General features: G+C 28.4%; 1 protein-coding gene across 2 annotated transcripts; it reads right to left on the bottom strand.

The window, feature by feature from the left end:
- Nucleotides 1–1,438: 1,438 nt before the first annotated feature.
- LOC109339455 (transcription factor MYB34-like) lies at nucleotides 1,439–4,794 on the bottom strand. Of its 2 annotated transcripts, XM_019576898.1 has the most exons (4): nucleotides 4,503–4,794; nucleotides 4,219–4,348; nucleotides 2,205–2,921; nucleotides 1,439–2,150 (listed from the first exon to the last, which is right to left on the bottom strand). In XM_019576898.1, the coding sequence occupies exons 1-4, from the start codon at nucleotides 4,633–4,635 to the stop codon at nucleotides 1,931–1,933; spliced, it is 1,200 nt and encodes a 399-aa protein (XP_019432443.1). In that variant the 5' UTR covers nucleotides 4,636–4,794; the 3' UTR covers nucleotides 1,439–1,930. The 2 variants fall into 2 exon arrangements, with proteins under 2 accessions (XP_019432443.1, XP_019432442.1); XM_019576897.1 differs by having other exon boundaries at nucleotides 1,439–2,921; nucleotides 4,503–4,792.
- Between the last annotated feature and the right edge of the window lie 7,534 nt (nucleotides 4,795–12,328).

The raw sequence follows: 12,328 nt of genomic DNA, 5'->3' as shown, positions 1-12,328 counted from the left end.
CTTACTAAAGGAGTTGTAAACTATGAATACCAAATGAAAGTGCAAAAGGAAATAAAAAAAGTCGATTTAGTAGTAAAATATATCATCTAATCAAAATCACTATATAGTGTAGGTAGATATATAGTAGTATCATGAAACCTTTTAGGAGAGAAAAAAGTTAAGGAGGAAATGACATGTGACAAGTGATAATGTCAAAAAAGTTTATTTTATTATATAGTTAATAGATAACCCGACATCATATCGATCATATGCTATAGCATTGATTTTTTATATCAAATTAATTGGAATTTTGAAGAACTATAAATTAATATTAATTACTAAATAAAAATATCCATATAATATTAGATTTTAAGTTAATAGTGTATTCTAAGGTTTAAGTTATTTATATTATATATATAAATATGAAAGAACTAGTTAATTAATTTTGTTAATATGCTATCCAAATTATTTATTCCTTATGGAATAATATCAAGATATGCCATATTTTCAATATCACGATTTTCAAATCATATTCTTGCTGCACCACTATCTGAATAGGTTATAAAGAGAAAGATGATATAATGACACCTTGTACAAATCTCATTTATGTTTCAACCGATTTGTATCTCTAGCAATGACAACTTCATCTTCTATCCTCTTCAATGCTTTTCATGTTTTCTACTTTTTACCCTCTACTCATTTTACAATCAAAAGTGGAAAAAAAATGAAAATTTTAGGGTTTCAATGGAATTAGGTAAATACAAAAATACCAACTGAAGAAATTAAGAAAGAAGAACTCATAGCTTTGGTGTTCTTTGTTGTTTGTAATTCAACATCACCATTTTTTTATCTATTGTCTCAACAACAAATAAAGAAGAAAGATAACATGAAGTTATAAGGTGGTTCGATGGTTATGGTGAAGAATTTAAGGAATGAAGTAAAGAAGTTACAGGTTCAAGTATCACTCATAACAAATTAAACAAATAATTATAAGGTAATATGATGGTTAGAGAGAATGATTAACATGAAAGAGGTTGATAATTCGAGTGTCATCCACAACAAATACTAACACACTAAATTTTGGATAATAAAAAAAAGAAATAGCACATTACACGTCAACAAACACACTCTTCCACTAGACCCTAGGAATCATATTGATTAACAACCAAATATTTTTTCCTGACAATAACAGTTATTCGGAGGGATAGTTACGAACTTCTAATAGAAATTAGTTTCTTACCTTTGAGTAAGAGGATATTCTTCATGATACAAGAAAAAATACAATCCCGAGAAAGCTTTGCAATGAAAAGGAGTATGTATGCTTTAATATTTGGGGAGAATAAACTCAACATAAACATTTTTTTTTTGTAAAAGAAGCTTTATTGAAATAAATATGAAGCTATATAACATTAAATACAAATATTGGAAATCTTGAATGCGACATAAAACCAACAAGCAATAAAGTCCACACTAAATATTTCCTTTATTGGATTTTGCAGTATACAATTGAACACCATAAATTACTTGATGTGATGTCATTCAATTCTCACGCACTCTCTCTATCTATTATTATCACTTTATCTAGACAAACAATACATCCTCTAACTCAGAATTTCCCTAAGTTTTAGACATAGAAATCAAAGTCAAATCCAAACATATTCATCATATCAACACTTAATGTTGCAAGCTGATTTTCACATAAGACTCAATTGTTTTCAGAGACAATTACAATTACATATAATAAATCCAGAAAAAACTAGATATGTTAATTAAAAACATTATCAAAAACCACTATATGAAAAATTAATCAACATCATGCTTTTATGTGAGCATGTTTTGTTTCTTATGATGTTGGGGAAAAACTCAATAGATCTTAATTACTTGTTTGAGGAATAATCCTAGCTAGGCGACAAATAACATACTTCGAGTACAATCTCGTCATCCATCATAATTAGAACATCGGTGAATCGGAAGGAGAAGAATTCACTAGGTTAAGAATGCTATTCCAATAGTTCTTGTTATCTTCATAAAAATCACCATCACTACCATTACCACTACCCTCGTCGTTGTTGGAATCTCCTCCACACTCGGACAAACTCCGGTGGTTCCCGGAGTTTGTATTAAGCAAAAGATTAATGAACCCTTCTTCAACAATTGCATGATCATTAGTCCTAAGGGATTCATGAGACCCTGGCCACGTGGCAGCTCCTTCCATTGACATAGTCAACTCATGCAAACCACACGTGAAAGTATTCACTGAATTTTCCATTATGCCATCTTTGTATTCTGCCAAATTGTTTGAACTTTCATAACCTTTCCACTCTTGTTCACCCTCTTCTTTCACTGAACAACCTGAAGAACTTCCCACAAACTCAATCATTGGCATTGTGTTTTCACCTAAAATTCCACCACTACCACTATTAGTAGTAGTAGTAGTCATAATTGGTGGTGCATTCTCAGAGAAAGATAAGGTAGAGGTAGGTGATTCAAGGTCCCCAACACCATTACTCACTTCATTAGATTTCAACCACCCTCCATTATTCCAAGCTTTTAGTACATCAATAGAACGTGACTGTATAGGAACCATTTCTGTTGTTGATGCTGCTTCTTGTTTATTATTATTCAGAAGTGAGGTTGATGCAGAAGATGAAGAAGCAAATGTAGAACTTCCAAGTTGGTTTTGAAGGGAGTGTGATCGAAGTTTTGATTCCCTAACAAGTCTTGCTTCAGCTTCAAGGCGAGCACTTTCCCATTGAGCCATGTGGCTTAGATTAGCCGCGGTTTTTGATTGACCATCGCTAGAGAGAAGGGCGTCATTTTTAGGCTTGTGTGTGATTGGGTCAATTCCCATTTTGGTTAACCTTTTCTTGAGATGGGTGTTCCAATAGTTCTTGATTTCATTATCTGTTCTTTTTGACAAGTGTGTTGCTATTGCTGACCACCTGAGTATAAGACAAACACAAACATAATATAGACTCACAACATTGAAGCAAATGCAAGCCCTAGATGTTAGATCTGTAATCATAATTAAAGTTACAATATTGTGATTTTGGTATGTATTTTTTAGTTGGAAAGTGGTGTTTTTGAATTTTACATACATACACCACTAAAGCCAATGCAAAACCTAGATATAAGATCTATGATGGATCATAATTGAGGGCACAAAATTATGATTTTGGTGAGTGTTTTTGAATTGGAAAGTGGAGTTTTTGAATTTTCAATATAGACACATCACTAAGGTGGACCCAAAACCTAGATATAAGATTTGTGCTAGATCATAATTGAGGTCACAAAGTTGTAATTAAATTGATATCCTGGATAAATTTAAAAAAATGGAATTGGAAAGTGGTGTTTTTGAATTTTCAATATACTATATTTACACCTTTAGTATAAAAAAATGCAAGCTAATTTAGGGAGAGAAAATAAGTGCAAGACTTTAAGTTATGTCTGAAAGCATTAGTAATCACATGCATAGAGCTTTTTTTCTTTGTGGCAGAAGATCCTTTTGCAATTAAAGATCCACCTTGAATAAACATGGTTGTCAGAGAGTAAATTTAAGGAAATGACAGAAAATATTATTCATTAAAATTATTTGTTGGGGATTGGGTTGGACTAGTTGGTTCAAGAAATTGAGAAGGTCATTGCATTTAAGACATACTATGAGAGTTGGAAAAGATCAAAAACATTATAGCTTCCAGTGGAAAAATGAATGATTCTCAGTAATAAATTGCTGTGTAAGAATAAGTATAAAAAATATCAATTTGTGGTCTCAAACACTAGCATAATTCTTTTCATTTGTTTTTTTAAAAAGAAAATTAAATGTAGAAAATATTTGTAAAGGGAAAAATTATCAATGTTCACACTTTTTCAGAAAAAAAATAAAATCCATAATAAGTTTTTGACCATTTCAAGTACCTTTGTACTTAGAACAAAATGATTATAGGAAGATGAAGATCTATCAAGTAAATCATATGAACAAAACCTATAAACTAAGCAAATGACTTTATGTGTTAGTGTAAAAGAATCTTACTATATAGTTATTAGTGTTTTAACCAAAATTGCAATCATTATATTGTAGTTTTAGAAGTCTCTTCACCGACATTTTAATCTCAACTTTAGACATACTAGCCACTTTTTTTCTAGTGATTTTCTATAAACGTGAGTTTAATTTAAAACATTGGTAATTACTATGCAACAACATAGATATGATGAGTTTATAATTACAAGAATAAACCAAACCTGTTCCCTAAGAGAGCATGGAGTTGAATAATGGTTTGTTCTTCTTGCAAACTAAACTTTCCCCTCTTAATATCAGGCCTAAGATAATTGGTCCATCTCAGTCTGCAACTCTTACCACACCTCTGAAGCCCTATACAAAGAGTTTCAGTTTACAAAGTAAATAAACTGATATAAGAATATATACTTCATCATTTCATTTTAGCCAAAAGATCAAACATATATATATATATATGCACTATCATTGTTAGTTAGACAATATAAGAATATATATATATGAAAAATACCAGCTTTTGAAGGCAAAGCACGCCAGCTTCCATGACCATGTTCTTCAATGTAAGCTAAGAGTTTTTGATCTTCTTCTGGAGTCCATGGACCTTTCTTTAACCCTACTTTGTCACAGCAAGGTGATCTTCCCATTTGTGAGTGCAATAATACTAAAGAGTATAGTACCTTTTTTGTATTATTTATATGAAGATAAGAAAAGAAGAAGAGAGAAAAAGTATGCAGCTATGGAGTGAGTGAATGATAGAGAGAAGAAGGACATGGACTTGTAAATAAAGAGATGGGTATGGAAGAAATGTCAGCGGCATAAATGGGATAAATAACTTAATAAATCAAACTAACCTAATTAATAACAATGTGTATGTGTGTACAATGTAAATATACAACACTACCCTTCAAACTCAAATCATTCTTTTTATGCTATTTTTCACCTCTTTAGAATTAGTGGATGTGAAATCAATAATGAATTTACTACAATTTTTTATATCAACTATGACATATATGGGATTTTTAGTGGGAAATGAAAGTAAAGTTATTTACAAAATATAAAAATATTTTTTGTACTGCCCAATGGTATCATCTCACCCATTTGGGTAAGGAACAAATCTCTTTCGGGACGTGGATGTTCCTCCCAATAAATGTCGCTCACAGGAATCGAAAATTTTACTTGTTGGTTATCCTGAGAATCTAGCAAGGTCTTACCCCACTAGATCAACATCTTATTGATAAATATAAAAATGTTTAAATTCATATATATATATATATATGTGTGTGTTTTTTTTTTTTCTTTTTTTGTGGATAGAAAAGTATTTGATTAATTATTTAGCATTTTTTATAAGCAAAAAGTATTATAAAAAGGCACAAAGAGTATTAATCCAATTTATAAGATCCAAACAAGAAACATGGATGCACCATTGTAAAAGAGTATAAATTAACACCATCCCCTATTTGGCATTCAGTTCATTGGTTTATTTGGATAGTGTTGAATACAATTATTTTTAGGAATGAGTCATTTATTTTATGGATCTTATAATTTTAATTAAAAAAATTGCATTATGAATATGATTTACTAGATTTCTATTTTTTTCAATTAATTTTTTAGATTGATATATGAGTCTTATAAACTTTATTAATGTCTCCACTTCATTTGGATATGATACTTTGTATATGGACAATGTATTCTCATACTCTAAAATCAATTTGTTTGGCATAAAAATGTTAGTGTGGAAATATAATAATTGTATTATTATAATAGTAAAATAATGGAACTTATTCACAATATGCATTATATTGATTCAAGGATAAAGTAGTGAAGATGAAAATCGAGTGGTTCTATTGTCTTTTCATATTTCTACTGTAGAATTTTTAAACCTACCTATAACAATGAGCTACCAAGTTATAGCCATAATTTTAAGAAATACGTTACAAGTATTTATGGCATATTTAAATTATTCATCATCTGGGTCCATCCCCTACTTTTCTTCTATTTATTCATCAATGTCAGTGAGAGGAATATATTTATTTTCTTTTTTGCAGCATCAAGAAGAACACAACTAATTTTAGGAAAGGGTTTCAAATCTACCTTAGTTTCAGCAATCTTAGCTAGGATTCCCTAAATGATCCTTCAATTTTATGAAAACTGTAATAAAAAAAACACCAACTTTAATTCTATTGGACCTTATTTAGTAAAAAGCCTCATAACTTTTATTATTGAGCTTTTGTAAGTACCTAAATGGTTAAACTCTCATCTTATACACATGTTATTGTACTCATGTAATTATCCAATTACTATTTATGTGTGGTATAATATATTATGAAATGAAAATTATTTTTAAAGAATAAATTTTTTATGCTTTTTGGTTATACTTATTTTCATCCGAAAAAAAAAAAGAAAATTAATATTTTATTAGGAAGTATTTTTTCTTTCGGTTTTTGCTAAAATAAAAATTGAGTATGTATAAATAATATCACCCTAGCTATTACAAAATTCTTGCACTTTGGTCCCCTCCCCTAAAAATAACCTCTTCATGGACAATTTTTTTTTACCTAACAATATAATTAAGTTTTGTACTTCTATGTAGGTTTGACTCAAATTTGAATAAAACATTATCTAGTCAATCCTAATTTATGTGCTTGAACAAGAGAGTCTTCGAAGCCATTAGTATGAGTTGATAGGGGTTGGTTAGAATGATTAATGTTCTCAAGTTTTAGTTTTGATTATCTCATTACCTTAAATATTAGGGAGTTGAAACAAAATTGTATCCTAGAGAAAATAGATGTGAGTAGGGTCAACTGAGTGTATGTTTTTAAATTTGTGAGAATTAAAAATTCAATAACGTTCAGTAAAATAAATATTGTCGAACATGTGACTTTCGACATCGCTCAATAAAATAAGTGTTGTTAAATGCGTGAAAATTAACAAAAAATATTTATTGAGTATTGTTTAACCTTTGAATCATACAATCAATAAAACTAAATGAAGTAATATTGTTAATTATATATTCACCTATTAGATTTAACAATGTTTGATTTAATAAGTGTTATCGTTGATTTCCATCAGGTTATCATTTACCTCTGTTACACATACGGACGTTGTTGTACCTTATTAAATGCAAATTATGATATAGTAGGTTTATATCAATTTATTTATTTTTGGATTTCTCTAAGTATATTCTAACTCCTTTCATTTATCGCTTGGATAAAATTAAATATCTAAGGTTTTGTTTGGAAGTTGAATTTTGGAAAAGAATGAAGAGGAATAGAAGGTTTGGGAGTCGTCGCACAATATATTTCATAACTTTTAAGTCTTTCATTTTCCTTTATTTTCCTATAAAATCTAACTCTCAAACTAACCCTAAGTAAAAATATATCCCAATAATACTTTATTGCACACACATGAATCTATATATTAAAGGAAAAACCTCATGCTTAACTAAGTCAATTCCCTCGCATTCATATGTCTAATTTTATACTATCACATATTGATATAGTTGTCACTCTTTGGAGATTGGATGTACTTTTTGATTGAATGTTTTTTATCTAAATTAGGAGCCATAATTTTTCAAAACAAGAAATTAAAAAATATAACCGGGCTTGAATATAAACTTAGAAAATAAATATATAAAAAATAAAGAATTCTACTAGGACCATAGACTCCATTAGTGGTGGAGTATAGCCTACCAAGAAAAAAGTGAATATATATCTTCTTACATTTCTGATTTCTTTGTGGCTATGTCAATGCCCTCATTTTGCTAAAAGGATTTTGCATAGCCATTCCAATAATATCTCATTTTATTGCATTAATTATAATTTATGTCCATTGATAATGACATATGCACAGAAGGTCCCATCCATAAGTATTTAATTATTATTTTTCTATTATTAAAGATATTTTCTCACTTTTTGAGTCGGAAACTAATCTCTTTTAGGGTGTATGATTATCTCTTTCCAATAAATGTCGCTCTCAAAAATTGAATCATTAATATTTTGGTCATACATTAATAACATAATATGACTCAGAGGCCTATAGAATTTTTTTGTTTTAGATACTCTATAATTTTCCATAGATTTTACAGACTTTAACTAGCTGTACCAAGTAAAAGTCATTATTTTAATTTATGAGTGCACTTATGTTGTATTTATTGTAACTGTGATTATAATAACGCATTATAGAAATTGTTTAAACTTTAACATTGTGATCTCAATTGTGGTTAAGAACCATATTTAAAACAATAATTAAAATCTTTTACGATAGTTCAACTATTGTCATGTAGTTATGAAAAATGATTGTAATGACAACAACAATTTAAAATCTTTTACGATAGTTCAACTATTGTCATATAGTTTTGAAAACAAGCAATTAAATAAAGAATGAAGAATAAAAAATAGAGAAGAACTTAACATATGAGAAATTGTTAACAATATATACGCATTGAACAACTAGTAATATATTATGATTACAAACACTAGTATAATACCTCAAACACAAGCTTTTACTCAATTAGAATGTACAAAATACATGTATATATACATCCCATTACACGAACTCAATACATAAACCCTAAATTCCATAATCCACATATAAAAAACGGCTAGACGATCCTAGTCCACAACCATGATAGCTAATGGTCTCGATAATACGATCATGATGCCCTTCACGGTCTGATTATGATTCGCTTCCGAACTTATAAGACACACACCATTGACAACAAATTTATTAAAATGGTAGATCCATACATGAATCTTGATAAAGCAAGAAAGAAATAATGAGAAAATCCATGAAAAGAAAGCTTCTTGATGAATCAATAAGTATGAGAGAAAATCATGAATGATAAAATGCTAACTTTCTATATAGAATTGAGTTACAAGGAATAAGGGAATCACTCTTTGTATACTACAATGTTTAACTAATAACTAACTGGTTAATCGATTAATTAAACTCTTAATCGATTAACGAAAACAATATTACAACTAACAAACTGAAATCAACTAACAACTTTAACAAAATTCTAAACCCAAACTATATCTACTAAGGGAGAAACTCATGTTGAACATTTTTTACTCATTTGTGAAGAAAGATTGAGTGGAAAATAATCATAAAATAATATGATTAAGTGCAGCTGAATTGACTAGCATTCATGCAAGCCTATAGAAGTAAATTGATGAAAAGTACAGCATTAGTTTTACATTATGAAGCTATGTACAACTGACACTAGAGCCAGTAATAATTGAGAATGAACAATCCCAACTTATCTAAGATTCTATTTTCCTTGAAATTCACTTAAGCTTTAGACATATTATTAAGGGGAAAAAAGCAAATAATAATGCATGGCCTAGCTAAAACAACTTGGAATCCATAAAAGTGATTATGGCTTTTAACTCTTAAATAATCAATTACCCAAATGAGAAACTAGAGGTGCCAAAAAAGGTGGGCACTTTATAGTGGTGAGTGAGAACGTGGTGACTCAATGAAGAACTTTTTCTAACCATTGAAGTGTAAGGGTAATTTTGGTAATTTTTGGGGAACAGGAATAATTTATGAGGGTGGGGCTCTAAGGATGAGGATGGGAATCTTAAACAATTTAGTGCATGAAAAGACAAAAGAAAGGTCCTGTGATGATAAATGGCTAAAATAGAAAACTTAAATGTGCCTCTTGTACCTGCCAACAAATATTTTTTCTTAATATTCAATATATGATACAATAGTAATAATTTCTGGAGTAAATTATACTCACTTCAATATATTAATTATACTTACAATACATCTTTAGATAAACCATTACAAGTATGTCTGAAATATTTATGCATTAATTAATGTAAAGATCAATACAGTATTTCATTCAATTGATTAAAAATATATATCATTCACCACTGATTCGTATTACTTATATTTAAAAATACAATAATAATTAAATATGAATGATATACTATACATCAACAATGTAAAAAACTATTGTTAATATATTTTTTTCTCTACAATTATTTCTTAAGCTAATAAATACATATAAATCAAGAAATTTATATATGTGTGAAAGGAAGAACTACTATATATGGCTTCACTAAAATTTAGAGAATTTTGGTTTAGCTTTTAATATAAGTCAACTCAAACATATTATATACAAAATACCCAAAAATTAAGAGAAAAATAAATTATAATACATTATTTATAATTATTAACTTCAAATCAAAATTATGATGAAACTTAAAAAAATATCATCTACACAAGTTTGATTGGCATGTTTGAATGATTTTATTATCAATTGCTCCTAAGATAATGACTAAGAGACAATTTTTTAGTTACAACTTATATTTAATACAATAGAAAGTAACATATTTAATTTTCCAATAAAAATAACTTTTTAAAATGAAATTCTATAATCATTATACAGGCGAATATATTAGAAAGTAAATTTAAATATTGAAAATATATAGGAGTAAGTGTAGTACGTGGTGTGTTATGCAAAGGTCTCATGGATCCAAGTCTCATATGGGTAGATATCTACTTTCCTAAAACAATGTACTACTCCATATGTCGTTGCTTGTGATCGATCAAAAAAATGATTAATTAATAAAATTCTAATTTAAATATATTTTTTCAACTAATTATAACTCATTATAAGATAACAGATGTGTTCTCGTCTCATATCGATATATGAAGGACAATGGGGACAGCTTCTTAAATTTTCTTTCATCACTGCCAGCTCTTTAGCATTGTAATGGTCCAACACAGTCTTAATGATCCTATTAAATGAATGCCCCTTACACTTGTCAAACTTATACAAATTCCCCTATGGTTTATATTTCATACAAGAGATAAAAATCTAGCATGGTTGAAATATACAAAAGTTGCATAAAATCTTGTTACCATTTAACAACATGTTTGCTATGTAAAATAGTGACTTTTTTTTTTGTTTGCAAGAGAGTACAATAGAAAATTGTTAGGCTTAGTCATTCTTATTATTTCATTTCATCTAATAACTACTTTTAATTAAATTCAGTCAATATTTCAATCTCTTTTCTTACTATATATGTCACATTACTTAAAGTACAAAATATATTTAGATAAGAGAAAAGAATGTATTATCAACTGTTCATACTTAATTATTGACTCTTCAAAAAAGTAATACAAGTAAATAATGGATAATATATTGATTATATATAAACTTTTATAATAATAATGTATAAATATCTCACTTTTTAGATAAACATTTGTTACCTTTCACTTTTGTTGTAGTTAATATATGATTGGCATTGGTATGATGGTGTTTGATGAGTTCAGTGTTTGCCAGAAATGCCACGTTTCACTGGAGCCAGGCAACTTTTACATAGCACATGCAACAGTGTTCATTGGTTCAGTTCCAATGTAGATCTACTGAGATAACAAGAACATTGGTTAGATAAAAATCAAAAAATCAAAATGCAATGTTTACCAATCATAAAAATAAACGTGTTAAAGTTCATGATAGCTGTATTTTTTATTTAATTGATAATGAGATAGTCTCTCATTTATTTATTGCTTGTGTAAATCATCTATTTCTGTCCCTAATTAATTAAATTTTACAAAATAATATAAAAGTATTACTTTCTGTTTTTATGATTTTTCTTTTTAATTAAATAGTGACACAAAATAGAACAAGAATGAGAACATGTGAGAATGTATAGCTTAATGAGATGGCTTGCTTTGGCATGGAGTATTTGACTTAAGCATAATGTTGTTATTTTAATAATGTGGAGGTACAAGTTATAAAGATTTTGATTTTTATTAAGATAGTTATTGACATTATTTTATAAGATTTATAAATAACTATTTATCTTACTCAAATTGATGTTTGTAGTAGTTACAATATATCGAAAAATGGTGTAACCCTTCTGCAATAGGTTGAATATCCATTGTGCTCTATTAATGAATTTGCTTATAAAAAATATCACATGAAGTGATGTAATATTACAGAAATCTTAGTAATTAACCATTTGGAAAAAAAATGTATTCATTAAATTCTTGAATGTACATCAACTATGATATATTTTTTTAAACCAAAATTTGCCATGACTATAGAACCTATATTTCATGAACATAAAACTAAAGTGGGAGTTGCATTAAATCCTAAAGTCAATACTTTAGTAGTATAGTTGAAGAAACTAGTGATCAACATTAACAAATAGTACTCAAGTACAAGTGATAAAAAAATAAGCTATCAAATTCAATTATTTATGTACATAATTTCAATGCAAAAGAAAAAATCAAGCTTCAATACACTACCATAGTAGGGGTCAAATAAACAAAGAAAAATAGCTTTGGTGGTTCATGAATTCATTGAATGACCGATAT

This window comes from Lupinus angustifolius, unplaced genomic scaffold (assembly GCF_001865875.1).
Source record: "Lupinus angustifolius cultivar Tanjil unplaced genomic scaffold, LupAngTanjil_v1.0 Scaffold_75_87, whole genome shotgun sequence".
NCBI classification, from domain to species: Eukaryota; Viridiplantae; Streptophyta; class Magnoliopsida; order Fabales; family Fabaceae; genus Lupinus; species Lupinus angustifolius.
The sequence above is the reverse complement of the archived record's forward strand: the minus strand, read 5'-3'. Positions and strand labels throughout refer to the sequence as shown.